This window comes from Phalacrocorax carbo, chromosome 1 (genome assembly GCF_963921805.1).
Source record: "Phalacrocorax carbo chromosome 1, bPhaCar2.1, whole genome shotgun sequence".
NCBI classification, from domain to species: Eukaryota; Metazoa; Chordata; class Aves; order Suliformes; family Phalacrocoracidae; genus Phalacrocorax; species Phalacrocorax carbo.
In genome coordinates, this window is record NC_087513.1 from 101,203,778 (window position 1) to 101,226,818 (window position 23,041).

Consider the following 23,041-nt stretch of genomic DNA (forward strand, 5'->3'; position numbering starts at 1 on the left):
ATGTTTTATTAACTTTCTGAGGTAATTGAGAAATATGCTTGCATCTGTATATTTTAACTAGAAGCAATCCAATTTTTTTTAATTTCTAATACTAAATTTTAAGGGGTAAGAATCCCAACAAAAATATACCTACAGTTAGTCAGCTCCCTCAATTTTATTGTGAAAAATGTTACTGTTATTCTTTAGGTAACTCCTGGCTATAACGATTAATTTCTCCTTTAATAATTTAAGAGCCTAATTAAATCTACAGTTAATAGGCATCTTTAATATACCAAGTTCCTAAAACCAGTGGGGAACGATGGCACGACAACAACAGATGGGCACTATGGCCACTCAGAGGACAGAACACCACGAAAGTACTACCTAAATTCTGTAATTTGAGCTCGACATGATCTGTTCTCGCTTATCAGCTGGGATCAATCAGAGCACACCACTTGTGACCAGCTACCTCATGGCAGGATACAGGTAGGGGACATAGGAATTTCGGACTTGATAAATACTGAGTGAGAAAGCGGATGTTTTATGTGAGGTTAAAGCTACGTGAGACACGAAAAGAGGGAGTACCATGGGTGGGAAGGAGAAAATGTATCCTTAATGAGGGATACACAGATACAGAAAAATGGTCTTCTGACAGTGATGTTACCATTACTTTTTTTTTTAACGATGTGTTGAATATGTATTTTCAATTGAATGTGTTGCTTCAAAATGCTCAAGAACCACAGAATAAAGCCAGCTGCTTATGCAACATAATAGCACAGCACAGACTACTATGTAAATTTGCTTTGCACCACATAATCAATGTGTTCCAGCTGTGTTTTTGAAAAGCCACAGCGAGGGAACGGATCAGCTTAAGGAACTTCCAAGACAGCTACCCACTACAGCTACACTGTGCTTTTTACAATGCAAATATTTGTTCACTTGAAAGACGATTTCAGCTGCCCAAATCTAAATATTAATTAGCGAACAGTCACCTTTAAGTGAAGAGGATTTGACCTTCATTGAGTGACAGTGAATTTTCATTGACAACTTGAAATAGGAAGGGGCAAGCCATCACGCCGACACTATAGAGCGGCTGACCAACGATGAAACAAAAAACCAGGCAGCTGACAGTGACCATATTTGACCTCTAGTCCACTGGTAACACCATCGATCACAAGTTACTGACTCATCTTATGACTGTAATCAGAGCAATTATGACTGTCCTTTTGTGATTTTTTTGCCCTCAAAGAAATCCCAGAGGATGATTTTCTGGCAATAACACTTTTGCTGAAGAGCACAAGATGACTTCGCTCTTCCTCGTTTTATTCTCACTTGTATGTAAGTAATTATGACTGAAGGACAGCATAAAATATTCTGAACATGTTTAATCTACTCGGTTTTTACATCATTTTATCCTATTTAAGAAATGCTCATGCAAGGCGTCTCAGGCAGAAACTGGAGAAAGAACAGGTTAGTTCAATCTGCAGCTGACTGAAATAATGATCAGGGGATGGTGAAAGCAGCTGAACTCTTTTGGCAAAGTATGCATCTCCTCCACTGACTTACAATCTGTTCAAACAATTGCTGTGCCCATGCTTTCGACTCTTCTTGCCTTCCATGGGTGGGCAGCTGCAGTTTTGCTCTTTTCAAACATGACTTGTACTAGTCAAAGCTGCACCTTCATTTTTTCCTGAGAAGAAACTACAGGTCCCCACTTTGGTCCGAGATAACTTCAGTGACTTAACTTAGAGGGCACATAGCACAGCCTTTTAAATACAATGGAAGTCCAAAACTGCACCTTTTAGGCAACTGCTGAGGTATTGGTGTTTCAAACTTTGCTGTTTCCTTGGGGACTCATCCTGGCATCAATACCCTTTAACATCTTTATCACCAATAAGGCTGATGGGACAAATATATTCTCAGCAAGTTTGCGGACAATACGAAATATGGGAAGGGTGGTCACCAGGCCAGAAGTCAGGGTCTAGACAGGCTGGACAAATGGAACCTCATGAAGATCAATGTGGGAAAATGCAAAACGGAAAATGCATGGGGGCTAGGATAACCCTGTGCAACATTCCAGGGTGGGCACTGGCTGGCTAGAAAGCAGTTTCACAGAATAAAGACCCGGGGGTCCTGGAGGACAAGAAGATGAACACAAGCCAGCAGTGTGCCCTTACAATAGAGACCAGCAACCACATGCTGGGCTGTATTTGCAAGAGTGCAGCCAGCAGGTCAAAGGCTGTGATTCTTCCCCTCCATTTGGCACTTAAGAGACCACCTCTGGAGTACTGCCTTCAGCCTTGGTCTTCCCACTACAAGACACAATGACATCCTGGATTTTGTACATTCAAGGCCCACCAGGGTGGTTAACAGGCTGGAACACCCATACAAGGAATGGGTAGGTGAGCTGGTTTATTCAGCCTTATGAGAAGACCAAGGTGAGATTCTATTGGTTTCTCCAAAGACAGAAATAGACTCTTCTTGAGGTTGCACAGTAATGAAATGCAACAGATGTAAGTCGGAACACTGAAAAGTCCAACTAGATATGAGTTGGGTTTTCGGGGTTTTTTTGTTTGTTTTTTAAACCATGAGAGTAGTCTCGGGTCCTGAGAGCAGGTACTTGAAGAGGTTGCAGAGGTTCAGACTCAGCTGGCAAAGGCACTGAGCACTCTGCTGTAACTGGACCTGCTTTGAGCAATACCACCTGACCTCTAAAAGTTCCTTCCAACCTACATGATTTTTTGAATCTATGAAAACTAATGTTGTACTTGTATACTTTACAGAGGTAGTATTTCTAACCCTCTGCTTTGGGCTGTAAGAGCCCAGTGGTATTATTGCATTAAATATGGCATACAAATGGACACTCCAAAAGAACGACTGCATGGAGATTGATAAGGATTTATGCAAAACTATGATGCTTTAGAGGTATCTAATTTTTTTTAATAGTTAAAGTAAATGCATCTACCATCAGCTAGGACTTTTCCTGTAATGTCTATGAGTAGCATGAATAATAGCCCAAGCAAAAAACCTCTTCCTGTCAGCCAACAGTCCTCAAGAACTGATCTGGGGTTCAGTTCTTACTGTCTAAAATTAAATAAAAGATGAAACAAACATCCAAGTGCAGATTTTTTTCAGCATAATTTTTTAAAAGTTGGCCCAGAAGCATAATACATAATTCATTCCTTACTGATCTCCCAAAAGAGTGAATTTTTTCATCTAAGAACTTGACTGCTTTTTTTCTGCCAAAGCTGTTCATCTTCTCACAGACATATGCTGGAAGCTAGCTTGCAAGACATAGCCATTACAATATCATTATTTGATTAACTGGAAACAACTGCATGGGAAGAAGGAAGGGTGTCATACCACATATTACATGCAGTGCCATTTGATCAACTTCGTTGACCACTGTTGATGCAAAGAAACTTCTGGGTGTACCTCATTTTATCAAATCCAGATCTTCTAAAACAGGGACTTGTAGTTGGAATTACACTGGGTCCAGCACAGCAGAGAAAGTACTAACCTATGCATTCCTACAAATCTATTCCACTGAGATGTTAAGCTAATGCATGCTACTGCACCTTTTGCAGTATCTAGGTACCCTTTAAGATCAGTTCAAGAACATGAAGCAAATGTGCTGAAGTTGGTGAACTGTGGTTTTGAAGAGTACCAATTCAGTGATCTATGCAAAGGTGCTGCCATGCTACCTCAATGAAAGTCAACATTTTTACCAATTAATGCTGTTCGGATGGTTAGAAGCAAAGGCTTGATTTCGAAGAGGACAGTAAGTACTAAGCATTTAATTCATAACTTGGTAATAGGTATTTGCAGCACAGGGGGAAATTCATCATTTAAATCACTTCTTCCAAGTTCTTCCTCATTCCACTTCAATCTCTCCCCTCTTATTTTGGGAATGAGTTTGAGTCAGCTACATTTTATTCAACTGCTGTGTCAGCAAATATGCTGTCACTAGGAGTCTCTAGACAATGAAGAGGTGGGTCTCCTCATCTGCATATTGAGGCGACCAAAGCACTTATACCTGGTTCACATAGCATAGTATTAAGAAAATGAGGAGGAGTCCTGAAAGGGCAGGGCAGGTGCACAATCTCCGTTGAGATGAACACTCATCCATTACAAATTTGATGCATCTGAGAAGAAACACAAGCAACTTCAGGCATCTTTCTCCATCCTCACACTGTTTGAGGGAGCTGCACTCTGATATATGGTACCAGAGGCCAGCAGGGTAGATACCAACATTTAACGTTCATTATCCCATTTTAAATATGTGGGGGGTTTTTGTGGGTTTTGATGTTCGGTTTTGTTTGGTTGGTTTTTTTTTTTTCTTTTCTTTTCTTTTCTTTTTTTTTTTTGTGTTGTGGGGGGGTGTTTAATGATATAACTGAAGTCTCAAAGTCTGTAGGACAAGTATGCGAGAAAAGAACAGGCCTGGATTGGGTCTGCTATCATCATCCAGGTATTTTTTACAATTAAAAAATGAAATAAAAAACAAGGTCTAATAACAAACAGTAATACCTGGAGAAGAGGTAGGCCCAGTTTCAATGTTTAAAGCTAAATTAGTAGCTTGTTTTCCACATTTGCCTTTCTGGATACTGTCTTTGTAAGCACCGTTTCTAAACCTCCTTGACAACGATGCAGTCTTTTCTCAGATCTGAACAACTTTTGTTTGCAAGATTAATTTAAATGAAATGCAGCACCATTTCCCCTCACCATTTAGATATTTACTGATATGAATTTTATTGGCAATATCTACCGAGCAGAAAGGCCAACGGTCATCTGATGAGTGTAATATTTTTAGGAAGAAGCTATAACTGCAGTAAAGGATGTTGGATTGATTCTTCTAGAGACAGATCTGTTAGATACAAGACTGTACAAGGTGCTACACTCCTGCCTGTGACTAACAATAATGAGGACAATAATTGCTCCGAACCAGATGTTGCTCAAAATTTTTATTTCCATTCAATCTTCTGCATATCTGCTGAGGCTTGAAACAATTCCTTCAGTTATGATGTTACCTACTACATGCCATGAAAAACAGGAACTTTACAATTTGTTTCATGTAAGCCACTGAATAACCAGAAATCATGTGGAAAAGATGACTACATTAGACATATAGCAGTAGATTTATGGGGAAAATTTAACATCTGCTGCTGTGATCTATAATGTGTGTTGAAGAAAGATAGCAGAGTAACATCCTGATTGGTGATTAATATTTTAGGTATTGAATTTTCTAGAATTTTTTCAGAAGTTGGATCTAAGCCATGATGTTCAACACCTTCCAAGAATCTATTTAGATTGTTAATGATTGCATTACTCTGTACCCCATCACCTCTTCAAGTAAAAGAAGCTTTTCTTTACCAAATGTTTACACATCTTCTACAAGCTTGCCTAGAGATACTATTCTTCACTGACTTCCCTCAAAACTATTCTGTATTAAAAACAATGTTTCCCATTTAAGTGACTACATAGCATGTACAAAATACGTAGTGTAGTCTGTAAAGCACTAGACTTCTTTGAGAATAGATTATCTATAAATATACCTGAATTCACCTTTTAGTTATTACATGCGTACAAATATATGTAAAGCCACGTGCAGTACCAATGAGGCATCCAAAAAAATCTAAATGCTTGTTGGTTTTAAAGAAAGCTCTATGCTAGTCTGTCCAGAATACTAATTATTTTATTAAGTTGACTAATGGAGCAAATAGACAAGAACAACATGGAAAAGTCAGCTGCAACAACAAATAAAAAAAAACCCCATGCTTTCTCAATCTTTCTCATAAATAATAACATACTGTTTGAGATCTTCTAACAATAACCATGAAATACTGCAAAAAGCCATACTAAAAAGTGAGATAAGGGTATTATGACATACATGTTGCTTTATCATTGAGTGCTCATGAAGAAAATTAGGTCCATTCAAGCATTTCAGTTTGGAAGGTTGTCACACACTAATAGCCTATGGTCAGAATACAGAAAATAAATCTTCCTATATTCTTGAGCTTTTCAGGTGCCCAGGCTGCACATTACCAGTAAAACATGGTGTTTCTACACACACTGCATCACTGATGACTGCAATATGCAGGTCTTAAATTGCAGTGAAGAAATAATTTTCAGAGATGGCCCCTAGAAAAGGTACTATGGAAACCTCTTCTGGTAGTTATTCTACTTCAGAAATTTTAAACAATCAAAAAGCCTTCCTTCCTTTCTATAACGCAAACAATCCAATTGGAGAGATGAATACGACTTCCTTCTGTTAGTTTCCTTTTTTGTGAAGTACCTTCAGAGATATTTTAGAAAACCAGAATTTAGCTGAAAAATGTAGGCAGACATTAATACCAGTGAGTTTTTCAAAACAATGCTTTTGTGCTTGCTCTTTCCTTAACGGAATTTACTAAGAAAAAAACAATCACAGAATCTCAGGTTGGAAGGGACCTCAGGGATCATCTAGTCCAAATCTAGTCCCCCAAAAAAGCCTATTTTAAAGAATCCTTGAACTAAATTTTGGTGAATTTTGATTTCTTCTAGAAGAATATGTTAAACTTATAAGTTCTGCTTCATTTTAAGGAACTAGTACATCACTGAATGCCTCCATAAACAGTTTTTTAGCCATTTCTACCAGTGCTGGTATAAAAGCCCTCCTAAACCAAGTCCTGTGGGAAGAAAGTTAACTTTGACTACCCTTTATTCATATGTGAGGGCATTCAGACAGTGAGGGAGCTTCAGCATAATGGAAAGCCAGTTCTATCCAAGTCATAGTATATAAGAAGGAACGATACATGAAAAAATTGAAAGGAACAGATGAAAATGAGGTGCAAAGAGCTGCTTTACAGGACAGCCAGGCTCTGGAAGACTCTTCAAGCATAACAGGATTTGCCTTCTGAGCAAGAATCTTTGGATTACCAGACTTGAACAACTGACTGGAGTTCATGTAGAAGAGAAAGAAGGAAAAAAGACCATTGGAGCATTTCAGCATAAGAGGCCATGGCTAAATGCAGTTTTCTGTGAGCATCAACAAACAGGGTGTAATCAGGACTGTGATGTATTGCAACTTGAACCCATTCGTTCTTAGAGCAAAGTTCCTGTGCAACATCCTAACTGGTCTGGCATACTACTCCCCACCACTGCCTTGGTTTGCCTTTAGCATATAAGCTATAGCCAGTGTATCACCAAAATATATTTCCAAGAGTTGTTATACAAAATCAAGCATTCTAGCTCTCTTCCCAAGGTGTAATTATTATTTCATTTTATTATTAAATTCACTGTACCCTCTTCAGGCTTAAGGACTTTTCTAGTCTCCCACAAGGGCTCTTGATTTTGTAATCTTTTTGCAGTCTTAGAATTTTGTAGCCCTTTTAGCACTGATCTAATTCAGACAGCCCCCACACACTCCAGGCTTCCACCTCCTAGGATTCTGCCTTTGAGTTCTGGAGAGTCATCTTCTCCAATTTGTCTTCCCAGTAGGCTTCCTTCTTGAGAGCCTGATCCAGAAATTCAGATGCTGCAGTATTTCCCAAGAGGCTTTGTTATTAACAAATGTTCCCACGACATCATCCCTGGATTAATCCTCCTTGAGACGTGAGCTACACAAACTTTGACACGGCTGAGGTCTAACACCCAGAAAGGGACAATCTGCTGAGAGTCTCCTAACTGCAATACTGTTATTTCTCCTAGGGAATATCAACAGGGTTTTTGCGGGGTTTTTGTTTGTTTTGTGGTGGGGTTTTTTGGTGTGGTTTTTGTTTTGTTTTTGCAAGGAGCACTTACCCTGCTGCCCCTGCGGTGTTTGTGAGATGATGAACTGTGCTGGCTGCAAGTTGGTTGTTGGATGCACCAACACAAACTGTTGCAGGTTGAGATTCTGCTGCTGAAGCTGCTGCAAGTGCTGCAAATCCTTAAGGAAACAGGGGGAGGGGGGGGAAAAGAAAAAAAAAAAAAAGAAAAAAATGGAAAAAGGAAAAGAAAGAGCTGTGTGTTAGACATTTAGGTCAGCCATGACTCCCAATGTAACTAGATTTCCTACCAACCAGTTATATTCTAGCATTTAGAGATAAAAGTGGATGTCAAACACAGCAGTCCTGCTACTGAATATCCTGTACGCTGGCAATCTGAATGTCACTGTCCTTCATAAAACGGAACAAAAATTTTTCACCAAATAACCCAGCAAAATATTTCCAGCACTATTCTGCTAAAAAAAAAAAAAAAAAAAAAAACAAACCAAAAAAACCAAAACCAAAAAACACAACACCAAACAATCAAATCTCCCTCTCCCCCAAATGCAGAAGTTTTCAAATTCTAAGGATTTATCTGCACCCAGATTTCTCACACTTAGTTTTTGAGGATGCAACTCTGCTACAAAATTCGTTGTTGACAAGTCAAGCATATTAGCTGGGAGCTATTTTTGTTTATATCAACATCAATCTGCAATTACCATTCTAGTCAGCAACAGGAAAGCAAAAAATTACAGATTCCTAGTTTGCACTCTGGTTGTTCGGGTCAAATTTCGGGAAGTAGCTAACTCAAATGATAAATAAATATATTTGATTAGTTCTGAAACAAATTACAATAAGCTTAATAGACATGGCTATAATTACGGTTAAAAGGAATAACTCAAAACACCGCACTATTATGGAACCCTACTTTTATGTATTTAAACTGTTCAGAACTATTAATTTTCTATAATTAATCTCTGAGAAACTAAATCAAGAAAAATGCTTCAACTTGCTGTTTAGCTGGAGAATGAAAACATAGAGAACTGCTTAAAAACATTCCCCCTAAACTAGCCTTTTTATCTTCTCCAAACAGGACAATAACAAGTGTAACTGAAATCTGAAAATTGAAGCACAATGTGAAGCCAGCCAACATAACAGAGGTAATCTATGAAAACCATCTATACATCTGTGTAGAGTCTTTCCAGCTTTCTGAGAAGAAGCTGTTTCAAAATACCTGCCAAGCAGGTGGATAAAAGCCTGAATATTTCCCACACTTAGAACCTCCCATTAAACAAACCAGACCAACTAAACAAAAAACTTACCAAAACTTTATTTCAGGGTTACTCAGATACTAGGATACCTGCCTGCAGACAGATACCCTCTTCTGGAGCCAACTCTGCCAGATGTTAAAGCCAGTTTGCTCCTAAACAGTGCTTAATCTGTCTGCTTGAATGGAGCTGCTGGTTTTAACATACTGCCTAACATACTTGAGTTCAAGTGAGCCAGACTAGCAAAGACCTGCTTCTTAAGGATCCCCCACGCATTTTGACTGATGCAGGTTACTGAGCACTCACACAAGCTGCTCAGCCAGCAGCTGTGAAAGGCCATTAACTGCCAGCAATGGAGATGGTGATGGAAAGTCAAGCCAGACTGACAAGGATAACCTTTACACAATACAACCATTTGCAGGATATAGTTATCTGTCTATGACCTTACATTATTTTAAAACTGTTAAACTAAGACTTAAAAGTTGCAACAATCTCCTTCTGGGGAAGAGGGATGGGGAGTGTTGGTGGGTGGAAAGGAAGACTAGGGAGGAAAAAATAGAGTCCATTGATTTATGAGACTATAAACATGCATTATAAGAAAACAACTATTTAACCTGCATTACAAAGACACTGGCCATCAGTCGCTTAGGCAACTTGATCATGTGAAATCAAAAGCATGCAGAGTAATAATATGGCAGGCAGACACCAGATGGATTGACCAAGCAATGCCCTTTAAGAAATTGTGCTGTTTTGGCAAGGATAGAGTTACTTTTCTGCACAGTTGCTTTTTTGGGCCTATGCTTTGGATTTGTGCTGGAAACAGTATTGATAACAACCAGGGATGTTTTAGTTGCTGCTGAGCAGGGCTTACACAGAGCCAAGGCCTTTTCTGCCTCTCACCCCACCCCACCCCACCAGGGAGCAGGCTGGGGCTGCACAAGAAGCTGGGAGGGGGCACAGCCGGGACAGCTGACCCCAACTGACCAAAGGGATATCCCACACCATACAACACCATGCTCAGCATATAAAGCTGGGGAAGAAGTAAGGGGGGGACATTTGGAGTGATGGTGTTTGTCTTCCCAAGTAACCGTTACGCTTGATGGAGCCCTGCTGTCCTGGAGATGGCTGAACACCTGCCTGCCCACGGGAAGGAGGGAATTAATTCCTTGTTTTGCTTTGCTCATGTGCGTGGCTTTTGCTTTCCCTGTTAAGCTGTCTTTATCTCAACCCATGAGTTTTCTCGCTGTTACTCTTCTGATTCTCTCCCCCATCCCACCAGGGAGCAGGGGGGTGGGGGAAGTAAGTGAGCGGCTGGGTAGGGCTTAGTTGACAGCTGGGGTTAAACCATGACAGAAATTGAAACTTCCATTTCATAAGAGAATGGCAACATTTTAAAAAGTGCCCCTCATCACAGCAGAGTGGGTATTTTTAAAGTTGATAGTATAGTTTGCTTTCAGAAAATCTGAGTACTGCAACCATTCCTATGAAACCAAGGCCAGTTTCCTTCCTAAAAAGAGAGATACAAATGCACCAATTTTTCCCAGGAACTCCATGTTTCTTCTGACTCCATATCATGAAGTTACACTGGTCAGAACTGCTACTAAAAACTCTTTCTTCTTGAGCCCAACGCAATGTGGACCTCCACTCATTTATTAATTGATTTTCCAATGCTCTACTGGTTACCTTTGCAGATTGAGCAGACTCTCCAGCACAGAGGGGCTCATACCGAGTTGGATGCAAGGACTAGAGGCAGAGAAAGAAACAGGAAGAGCAGGGCAAGCTGACTAAGGCTGTGAATACTGGGTGGAAGAAAAATAAAGGAAGAGAGTCTCAAGGGTGAAAATAGAGGTGGATAAGAGAAAGAAGCAGAAACACAAAAGGAAGAGTTGGGAATAAATTTTTGAAGGAAAAACTATGGAGAGAAAAAACAGATCAGTTGAGGACCTCCCCCACCAAAAGCAAATGAATGAAACCCCCCAGATGACCAAGTAGATCTCAGATGATTTGAAGAAGCACCACAGGAGACTGAGTTACATACAAGAAAGGATACAAAGAAAGAGTGGCGCTGTATTTGTAAGATCAAAGGAGGAGAGCTTTTTGTTTAAGACTACAGTATTCATAACACAGGGTACCCAGCTAAGACATGACAGCTCTTATCATCAGGCTCTTACACTTTAATATGAGAAAACTGTTTTTAAATTGAGGCCTCAGGGATAACTGGTATAAGCAATCTCATTCTGTGCATCTGCCTTGGTAAATGGTATCTTGGCTGAGTCTTGTTTAAATACAGAAATGTAATTTTGTAACGCAGAATGGAAATGATACCTCCAAGGCTAATCACTCTTAAATAGCCCTACCAGCCCCTCAAATTCATTTGGAATCCAACTTTATTTCTACCTTGGGAAAGTTTTATTATTTAGTTAATTGTAGCATTACAATATATCTCCCAATAGCAACCACGTGAAAAACCCCAACACTCTTTTCCTACACTGATCTTTTTTTGCCTCAATGGTAAAATTTGTATACTAGTACAAGCACATAGAAAGAGATGGAAAGACTTTTGGGTAAACATGCATGCCTTCTGGTGCTGCCTGACAATTTTGAAAGAGCAAAACAATCCAAATCCTACCTCAGCAGAATAATCTGCCATGTGCTACGTCTTCTGGTTTAAAAAAATTTTTTTTTAATTAAAAAGACCAAACGAAAACCAAACCAAACCAAACCCCTAAATTTTTAAATTCAGTGCCATTCTCTCTAAGTAGAAACTTAAGCATCTCCGTCACGTTGAGATTTACATCACAGAAACACTGATCACAGGTCCTGAAAGCAAGTAAAGCTTACAAAGGACTCCAAAACTTGGTACAAGTGTTTAGTGACAATTTAGCATCAGCCAAGGAGCAGCAGCAGATACCTTACAGTAACTGCAGTGCACATTAAAGAAGTCATGCTTGTGCAATTAGTTAATTAAAATAAATATGGTAATCCCCCTGCTGCAGAGACCTGCTAGTTAATCAATTATTCAAAAATCATCAATTAAAACAAACATTCAGCTATTTGGGTAATCAGCTATATGTTTACAATAGCAATGCAAACAAAGCTGAGGACTGTTTATAAATCATTGTCAAGACGGATCAAAAAGCATGGTGTTATCCACCAACAAATCTAGACAGTAGAAGTATTCCATAATGTATCTCAAATTATATCCAACACCTGCACAAATTATGCCCTGCATTCTCACCATAAGCAGCAACTAACAAGATTCAAACAAACTACATTTATACATCAAAATAACCAACCCTAAAAGAAAATAATTGTCAAGTCAAATATTTAAGTAATTAGAAATGCCAGAAAACAAGTGAAACTTTAATTCATTCCCCTTGTGCGACAAATACACATTATACAGTGGCAACTACATGATCACATGCTATTTTTCATAGAGCCTTTAGCTCATGCACGTGCAAACCAGACAACGCCCACTTCAGAAGCTCCTATTTGACAGCACATGCCTGATCTTTTGAACTCTTCTCAAACACTTCTCTAAAGATTTTTTAAGTCCTGAAGAAAAGCCCAGTACTAAATTAATAATTGTAAATGCTTCACACATTTTCATAGCTTTCCATTGAAGTGGAAGAGCAGGATTAGCAACATCTCACACACCACAACAATTCCTTGAAAAGCATCCACTAATTTGGTGGCACATTTGACAAATGTGAAGCCAGAAAGTTCAAGGTACAGATTTGATTAATATGAAATGTTAATGCTCCACACTTCAGTAAAGCTGACCTCGCTATCTTAAACTGCACACCTGGAAGACAAGAGGCACACACCTGTGGATCACTTACATTTAGGTTAAAAGACTCGCACAATATCAAACGGGAACTCTGTGACATGTGCACGGAGAGATGTTAAAAGCTAAGCATCAACTTCCTTGACATGGACATTTCCCACACTTTTCTTGAAATCTGCCTGTATTATTTGCTACAGACAAATGCTTAATAAAATGAAGTGATGGTTTTGGGAGTTAGGGGTCTCCTTGAATGCTACAACCTTGAGTCATCTCCAGAACAGGACAGCAAAGAGGGATCCTTTGCTAAAAGCAGTATTAATATGTGGTCACATGATTCTTCACAGTGCACCAAGAGGCTCAGTGGGCAACATCAGCACTGGCCTTTTAAATGTCGGATGGCATCACTCTGGCCTCTGTAAGGACAGCCAAAGAGGTCAGAACTTTTAGACCAACACCACAGAAGTTTGCTACTTCAGCTAATAAAAAACTGATAGCACAACCAGGCTGTTATTGAGCTAGTGGGCTAGCACAATAAAGGAAAAGCACACTTCACCGATGGACTTCACAGGTAACTGCAATATTTCCATTCTTTTTACTTAATCAGCCCCCATGTTCACTTTTTAGACACTTCATCCCAGTTGAATGCAAGTGAAAATAGTCTGGATAGAAAGCATCAGACAGTTTTAAAGAGCCTGTTCACTGTAAGAAGTGGCAACTTTGGAGATTACATATCCAATAAACTTTGCACAGCTGGACCAATCACACTGAAATAATACTTAATGAGAACCTTGATCTATAGAAAGATGGACCTCAGCGTCAGCAACACAATCACTTACAGGTAGTATTCAATGCTGTACATTCAGTTACCCTTGTCCAGAAGTCCAAAGAGTTTCCACACTGCATACGCTAAGCGTAGAGTCAGTAGCACTGCATTCTCCACACTGAATTAAGCCAATCCTGGAAGACCCAGGAGGATCTTTGTTGCTCCTAGTAAAAGCAGAACTTCCTTGGCAAGCAGTTCTTCAGAATTAACAGGTCTTTAGCAGCAGACCATAAAAAACTGGACATATTCTGACACCAGAGTCATTCTGGCAAGTCCTTCTCTAGATACACAAGAGTGCCCATTCTTTGTCACTGAACTCTGGGCATTAAGCACCAAGCCAAAGTAGCACACAAATGTGTCACGTCAAACTGCCTTTCTTCAGCTCTGTCATTTTGCTGTTAGGATCTAACAAGCATCCTTTGTGATACATAGGTACCCCTTCCCATCCATACAGGTCTCAACAAGTGTCATTTCTACAGGCGTCTTTCTATACCCCATTTTCTCCTTTCTTAAGCTAACTACAAGGAGGAAAATTCAGAAAATACAGCATCTGGTCAGATTCTGGAACAAACTCAGAAGCCCAGTGGAACTGATGAGCCACTCGTACACACTCTTTGCTAAAACTAACAACTTCAACCTCATCAGCAAAGAATGCATGAAGAAAGACTAACAGTACTCAATCAAGGACTCTAGAAACTCACTGAATAAGGAATAAAAATATTATTTGAATGATGCATTTAGTAAAACCTCTTTATTTTCCACCCTCTCAAGCCTCAAGGCTCACCTGTGCAATCTGTATTGGCTGAGATAGAGGGATCTGCGTCATCGGCGTTGCAGCAGAGGCCGAGATGGTGGCACCAGCAGCGCTGTGCTGCTGACTGGCTGAATGCTGCACTGCAGCCGCCAGCAACTGTGCCTGCGCCTGTTGTAGCAATAACTGTTGCTGGGCTGGCGTCAACGTGAGCTATAAATAATTAGAAAATACAGCCATTAATAATGGAAAGAGCCACTTCAGCTACAAAGTCATCAGCTAGCTCATTACTAGTTGTATTAACCAGACATTCCTAGAACTACTACTGCAGTTCAGCCATTAACTAGCCAGTGACTCTGGCCTTAAGTAAGACAGCTAGCTACTCAACACCACGTAGGAACCAACCTACCACAGACCTGACAAACCAAACCAAGAACGCAAACATTTGCACTTACTGGAACCTACAGAACCTAAACTTTACTCTTAAGTTTTCTTCAGAACTCTACCAGGAGGTTAAGGAGAAAGGTAATTAAGTAGCAAGCAAAAGAAAAGAATCAGTACTGCCAGGATTTGAAAGGAAATTTACACCCAGCAGAACAGCAAGTGATTAGCCAGATGAATGAGAAGTAGGAATGCTGGCTATGGCTACTGAACAAACTGATAACGCCCCAGCTGCTTCACATTAGCATGAATCCCTGCCATATTCCATCATTTCCATTATGCCCTAAGATATAAGTAAAGAACATGAGCTCCATTTGTTTCTCTCCAAGTCTCCCCATCTGCTTTTTTTTTTTTTAATAGAATAGAGTTGGCAAGTTTACATCCCTTCCCTTTCCCAAACACGAATTATCTCTGTGAAACAGGTGGCAGCAGTCTCTCCTTTACATGTAAATGAATCTTGATGCCCATATTTACTACAATCCATATCTGCATAGGCCTGGAGTTTTGAATGTTTAACCACAACTGCAGACAATCATAAATTAAAACAAACCAATATTTCTGAGAATGAGAAAAATAATAAAATATGCTGGGTTTTAATAACATGTTAAACAGCCTCACTCTTAAAACTTTCAAATGTAATTAACCACTACCATTAATGTGTTTATACACAGTAGCATACAAGAAGATTTAACAACTGAACAGGAAATCAAGACACCATTTCATTCAAGTGTAGAGATGATCTAACTTACGACTTCAAATCATAAATACATTCTTGGAGTAACTGCCCTAAATTCCTTATTAACATGCAAACTCTTAACATTTCAAAGCTGATTACGTGGAAGCAAACTCTTCAAGGAAACCAGCCCTTTCAAAAAACTTGCTCTTTTTTTAAAGGACTGAAAGCATTTACAACAATCCAGAAACACCAGTAATCCTAAAACAACAGTTATTCCATAGTTACTCCCAAAGCCTTGCAATTAAAAAACTCTAAATTGCTAGTTAAAACAGAAGGGCTGAATAGGCTTAAGGCAAGCACTGATATAGTTACTTAAAAATAAATGCATTTGAGAAGATGATGAATTCGTGTCAGCAGTTCACAGAATTTTTGTTCTTCACCCAGCTATCTGATAAGATTTAGTCTCATGCTCCCATGCCTCCTTTTAGTATTGCAAAAAAAAAGAAAATTCCCCTTTATGACATCCATGACTTGCTTATTTGCACACACACCAAGTTTTAATTTCATACTGATACTGAGAACAGAGAGAAGTAAATTTTTTTTTTTTTTTGGAAGCAAATACTTTGCAATAACACCCAACGACTGAAGTCTGCTTTTTTATAGCATGATATTTTATGTCCCCTCTTTCACTCAAGTTTCTTCATATGTTAAAGAAAATTAAAATAGCCTTCACTGACAGTTCTACAGGGACTGCCATGGATACTGCCATAATTTGCCAGACAGGAGGCTTACTGCAGTGTACTTGGGTAAATCTTACCCCAGTGATCTGTCCTCCGGCCAGCATGAGCTGGGTCTGGGGTATGGCCGCCTGCACTGAAGGCTGCTGGGAAGGCTGGCTTGGCTGCTGAGAGTCCCCAGATTCTTCATTAGATTTAGACTAGTCAAAAAAAAAAAAAACCAACACAACTCTTTATAGTGTAAAACAGATGTTAATGTATAACACTGCTATCTCAACACTGCACAATAAAAATCTTTCATCTGCATACAAAAAGCCCTTGGGTTTATTTTAAGAGTGTGTTTAAGCAATGGCTCTATGTGCCCACCATCTCAGCTAAGATTGCTCAAACATGTCTGTAGGTAATGCAGTTTAAACAAAACAAAAAGACTCTCAGGTCTTTTGTAACTCTTTGACATTATTTTCAGGTCTTATTTCATTTTACACAATGCAACTGAATCTGACACTACCTTTCACCATAAAGAAAGAAAAGGCTGTTAAAATTATTCATTGCCTAAAATCCCGAACAATGGAACAAGGGAAAGGAGATTGTGTTTCCATTTTCTGTATCTGCATCCTGCACCACTAAGGCATCATACTGTTGGCTTATAAGCAACTGGTTTGAGAAAACCTCACAGATTTATCTACCTACAGCAAAATATATAACATGTACAGTGCTTTTAAATAATCAAAGTTTAGCATTTAATTATTGAATGTGTCTTTATTTTAGAAGAATGGGGGGTTCAAATTTTTTTGTGTGTGGTTTTGGGGTTTTTAAATCTTTTAAACAGAAGAAATTGTGAAGACGAGAGAGGAAATGCAAGTGCATGAAGAGGGGGAGAGAGTTTTATGATAATTAAAACTGGTTATGCAGAACATTAAAATTCTGCATAGATTTGCATATTTTCCACCACCTGTTTTGGGGACTGCAGAGCAGGCTAATTAACATAAAGGCTCTGATTAATTCTGCCAGTCATTGAGCGATAATTACAGCACAGGACTGTAAACATTCTGCACTGGAGATACAGCCTGTTTGCCAACATCTCTCTCAGGGATGGAAGTTTACCATGGCAACCAAGGCAATTTTCTGCCTCCTTCCTCTTAGAAAGGAAGGTCACTATACCACCTCTTCTTTCCAAATTGTTATTATGTATAAGTGGGTCCACATTCTATTGCATTTCATGTAATGGACTACCTACATTCTTTAATAACAAGCAATACTGAAACCAGTTTTCAATAAAACTGCATCCCTTTCCCCTTAATAGAGTACTGAGAGGAAGTGGCACGTTAAATGATACACTGAAGTGTTCAGCATCATAAAAAAGTTTGAAAGCTTTGTTGTTTCACATACATAATTAAACAACAATTACTCTGACTTATTTTGAAATCACTATGTGTTATTTACACAAGCTATCTTTACTAGCCACATCACAGAGTTAATGTTACATTATACTCCTATATTCAGCTACCAGAAGTAAGGACAAATTGCAACGTAATACTTGCCAGTTTCTGAAGGCTTATGATCCTGAACCTGATTTACAGTTGTAAAGCTATTATTCCTTCACACCTATCCCTTGCAAGACCAGTCAGAATGAAAAAAACCAGAGTAACAAATCATAGGTTAAAAACTATCTCTAGTGGGACCATAAAGGCTGTTTGGAATGAGAGAAGGATGAGCAGCAGAAAGAAACTGTCTTTACCTGTACATTTAAGGACTGAGCAGCAGCTTGTAAACTTGTTCCAGCGAGCTGGGCCTACAACACAGTGCAAAAATGGAAATGAAATAATGTGGAATCCCAAATACTTTAACAACGTAAAAAAGAACAACCTCCCCACCCACACCCCAACAAGAACTGTCCCAAGAACAATGCACACCCCTCTAACACCTGAATCAGCAAAGTAGGGGTTGTGCTCCAGGTTGAAAAAAAATCTGTAAGGCTCTTCCACAGTGTTATTTGTCCACCTCTTGCTGAACGTACTTCTGCCTAGGGATCTAGATATTATCATAAAATTGAGTTGAAACAGAGCATTTTGGGGTGGACAGGCTAACTATTCCTATTCCTATTCAAACCACCCAGGCTTCAGGGAAGGGCGTTAAGCTCTACTCATCATCCTTCTAATATTTCAGACTGGATCCTAGCCCAAATAGGTACACTGTATCCACCCGCTTCCTTATACAACAGAGGAGCGATCACCTGCGTAGCACAAAACCCACAGCATAAACCCTTTTCTACAAATCACCCCATTCAAGTATTTGCAGTCTTCATGCACTGAAAAGAAGATCTCAATACAGAGGACTGGAGACACTTTACAAAGGCTGTATTGATTCAGGTATACTCAAAACTGGAATTCAGTGTTTGTGATTAACAGGTCCAAAGAAGTTCTTGTGGGTTAGCAGTGAAGAAAAACCGATGCTTCAGAAAGTGAGATTTTTAAGAGTGTTATTTGATCTCTAATAAGGATTTTCTCTGTATAGCAAAGGCTAAATTTTCTTTTACTGAAGATGATTTTAATCAGTCTTGCCATATTTCTAGCACCACTCCTACTATAAAAAAGGAATGCTATGTAATTAATTACCAACACCTTTCAAAGGTCAGAGTTACAGGCTGTAGTGAATTCCATCTCTGGCCATGTTTGAAAACCACTGCTCATTTGAAAACTAGGCAACACATAGGGATAAAATAAAGCAAAGCAAAATGTAGCACTCTTGCCTCTATAAAAAGATGTCCCCACATAATATACATCACAAGAGAGTCCACATATCTGCAAGCACAGGAAGGAGAGTTTTAATTTAAATTGCAGTACATTAAATTAATAACTGAATATTTGAACAGGCAACCCTTAACAGTCACCTTGGAAATATTTCCTACCACTCTAGATGAAGGTACTAGACTTAGTACGCATGCTCCATAAGCAAACACTACCAGAAAAGCTCTTCCTCATCACAAAGTGTAGTTTGAGACAGCTGATGTAATCTGAGCTTTTAACTTGAATTAACAGCAGAGATTAATATAAACAGTAACAGCCTGCCATCCAAAAAATATACTGAAAAATAATACTTTCAAAGTTACATAATAATTAAAAAACCACACAGAAGACTACAAATGTACGTGACTCAGGTACAGCCAGCGGATTCCTGAAAATCTCTTTGAATGCAATTTGGACACCCCTTCCACCATGCAACAAACATTTTCTAACCAGAAATTAAAACTGTTCCTGAATGTTGCCTACAAGCTAATATTTTTTATTAGTCTGGATGACAGCACTGTGTGTTAACACTGAATAACAGCCCACTAACAGCAGCCATGCTAGAAGAGGACAGTTTGACAATAGATTCCCACACACCTGCAGGTGTGTAAAAGAATAGCGGAGATTTTCCTTTGAACTGGAGTTTCAAGAAATTAATCATGCTTTATCAAACATGAAGTTATAAAGATCCTGACAACTGTTCAAATAAATACATTTCCAAAGCAAGATAAAGCACTGTGCTAAATACAATTACTGTCCTAGATCAATCTAAGTAACAAGACGATGGATAAAACACACAAAATTCTGCAGAACAGCTGTATCTGTCTCCGTATTACATGCATACTGATAACCCATGAAAACTAGTCAGCTTCTCTCCACATAAAGGCAGCCTGCAACAGCCTATTGGTTCAGCAAATTCAAACGCTAGCACTCCCTGGGTCCTATATAGCCCGATCTAATAGGAAAATGGTAATAATGTGACGTGTGGAATGTTCCATACAATAAAATGGCAGTTCAGAGCTCTTAAAAGAGGGCATAAAAGCTTCAGTACGTCAATTATACCACAATAACTGTGCAACCTCAGACCTCAAACATTCAAGGTCAGCCAATTAGGTATAGTATTTTAAAGTTTAAACTTGATGCTGAAGAAGGGAAAGAAATTAGGACATTTGTTTTCATACATCAAGTGCGAACAGATAGAAAAAAACCTACAAAAAATGCCCCTTATACTTCTCTTCACCTACGGATGTCCCATTTTGCTTCAGCCTACATCTGAAGTTCAGCTTTGATTCCCTAAACACAGCAGCAGCAGAACAGAGGGACCATAGCAGAAGCCTGAATATCATCTGACAAACAGGTCCTTGGAATAACTTTTTAAAAATACAACAAAACCCAAACACCAAAAAACTCAACCTGAACCATATATGCTTAGTAAGTACAATCACTTTATATTTCTAGTTAATGTGTAAGAGCTCAAAAGATTGAAGCATAGCATTTACTACCATTCAGCACCACTTCTGGTTTCTTAACTAGGTAGTGACAGTTTCAGAACCTTGGCAGCTGTTGGGCCAATACAATCCTTTACAAAAAAGATGAAATTTTACCATGCCTTTTGATTTGGTGTCTCCATTAAGGGGTGTGTGTGTGTGTGTGTGTGTGTGTGTGTGTATATATATATATATATAAATACTTTAGGCATTCTCAAGTCCCCAAAAGGGGGGCTTTTCGGTTCCCCCAAATAGGTCTTGCCCTATCTTGATGTGTTCTGCAGCTTAATGCAATGAAGTGAGTGCCTCAATAAGAACTTTTTCCCACGTGGTCTACCCATACGCTCCTTTACCTGACTACCCACCATACACAGAAAAAGAGCACGCAGAACATACAACATCGGCTACATTCCAACCTGCCTGAGTCTCCCCTACTTTGAAATGGGTCTTCTCTTACCTGATGAAGGTGCCCAAGGAAGGCCTGGGCCTGGGCTGTAGAGATTGCTCCTCCGACAGGCACAGGCTGCTTTTGAAAGTCCAGGCCATTTGTTTGCGTGCCTGGAGAAAGAGAGATATTAAGAACTATTAGTTATTACTTTTATGAAATGGAATAAGAACTATATTCCTAAATCTCCTGCTATTCTTTCATACTATGTAGCAGAAAAATACTCTGAGAGCAAGAAGAACTGAAGTGTTTTATTGAAGCAGGGGGTGGGGAAGCTATGTCGCTTCCAGACTTCGGTAATATAGCATCTGTTAGCTGAACAAAATCAGTATCATACTTTTTTTACCTTCTATAATCTTACCTACCCTATGTACGCTATTACCCCACCATTCTCTACCATGGCTTGAGAAACAGATGAGTGCATGCTGCTAAGGCTACACTGTGTTTCCATCCTCCATGCACTCTCTATCCAACAGCTGAAGACTATCTTCAAGTTCAGAAAGTGGCAAGAACAAGGTTCATATAAAGTCACCTTTCGTTAAAGACAGGTAAAATAATACTTGACAAAAATTGAAGTACCGAATATACAGAGCAGTTATGAGCTACAGTTCTACTCTTTTGATAAAAGATACCTCCATATTTCCATTAATACTTGCACAGAGCTCTCCTTATGTAAGATAACTGCCTGGGCTTGCTTTTCTCTCACCCACTTCCATATAACTAAAACCCAACTATTTTCCTACATCTTTGTTGTCTTCTTCCTAAACAGGTTGGAAGACAGAAAAAAACCCCAAACTATCCCCAAATAATCCAGTTGTGAGAAGAAAAGGAAAACAAACAAACAAAAAAATCCAAAAAACCAAACAAAAATGAAAAAACCAAACCTACCACAGAATTCTCTTTTGCGAAGAGGAACTACAACTACAAACTTTCAAGAATCATCTGTGGGGAGATGATAAAAATCAACATCAGGGATTATCAACAACTGCTTTTGTATGTTGGGTATGACTACCTACAGTGGCTAACAAAAAAAGGGACATTCTGAGTATATCAGGCTGTGTGGAATTTCTAGAACAGATGATGCCATCTTAAAAGTTGCATGACTGAAATGAAGTAAAACCAGCTTTAGACTTGTATGTTTACTCTTCATGCCAAACAGATCTTGTTCAGTGCCTATGGACAGGTGTTCAACTAACTCCTACTTCAAGATTCCTTCCATCATCTATGTTTTTCAGAATTAAAATTTAGGTTATCTACTAAGCAAAAGAAAGTTGCAGTTGTTAAACAACAAGAGGGGTTTGCTATTCCTTAGAAACATCTGCAAAACCAAGCAGGTATAAAACTTGATTAGTAAAATACACTATTCAATATTTAGCATTGCTATTTTGACCTACAAACAATGTACACAGGTAAGATTTCCAAATATGGAGTCTTTGTTCAATTAAATACAGATACAATGTAGATAATCAAGCTGTCTAGCACCCATGTAAGGTACATCTAAAGGTGGCCCTTTGATGCATCTTTGGTGGAGGTGCTGTAGGGGAAGAGTTGGTCTCAATTCTCTAGAATTAAAAACTCTCAAGTTTTTAAATCTATGCTGTAGGCCAGAGCTTACAGACTTAAGAGACATATGTGCAGCCAAAGATCCACTGGCACATTAAAAATATTCAAATTTTAAACTACATAAAATTATTTTGCTTAATGAGTCTAAAATTCCAATCCAAAGTGAATGGAAAGACTATCGCTGGTCTGAATTGATCCTGAATGAATGCAACTCGGTTGCATTTCTCCAAAGGTACATAAGAAGGTCTGCTGGAAAGAGCTAGACGAATCTCATCTATTTTCATTCTTTCTAGTAAACTTCAGAATTTTCTCAATACAGAAGGCCAAAGGGAGTGGGAAGATGATTGGGTAAATATATAAAAATAATTCCTGACAAACAGTTACTGTAATTCAGAGGAAACCATCTACCACCTGCTCATTTAAACAGATGCTTTGAATCAGTTTTCAACTTGTGGTCAGGGACCCCCAAGTAGGAAAAAAAAAAGAAATAGATATGAAAACCTGCTGTAAGGCAAATACTCCTTATTCCAGCTGGACACTTGCAGGGGGTCAAAAAAAGTTACCCATTTCT

At 38.9% G+C, this 23,041-nt stretch overlaps 1 protein-coding gene across 6 annotated transcripts in view; it reads right to left on the reverse strand.

Annotated features, from left to right (window-relative positions):
• Positions 1–23,041, reverse strand: part of POU2F1 (POU class 2 homeobox 1) — a 120,985-nt gene that overhangs the window by 28,415 nt on the left and 69,529 nt on the right. For 2 of the 6 annotated variants that reach the window (XM_064469022.1, XM_064469041.1), the window contains exons 3-7: positions 20,920–21,020; positions 17,928–17,981; positions 16,270–16,389; positions 14,369–14,548; positions 7,762–7,888 (exon numbers count right to left, since the gene is read on the reverse strand). In XM_064469022.1, coding sequence (XP_064325092.1) covers positions 7,762–7,888; positions 14,369–14,548; positions 16,270–16,389; positions 17,928–17,981; positions 20,920–21,020 — 582 coding nt within the window. The remainder of the gene's footprint in view (positions 1–7,761; positions 7,889–14,368; positions 14,549–16,269; positions 16,390–17,927; positions 17,982–20,919; positions 21,021–23,041) is intronic. The other 4 variants (XM_064469031.1, XM_064469052.1, XM_064469060.1 and 1 more) reach the window with 4 other exon arrangements.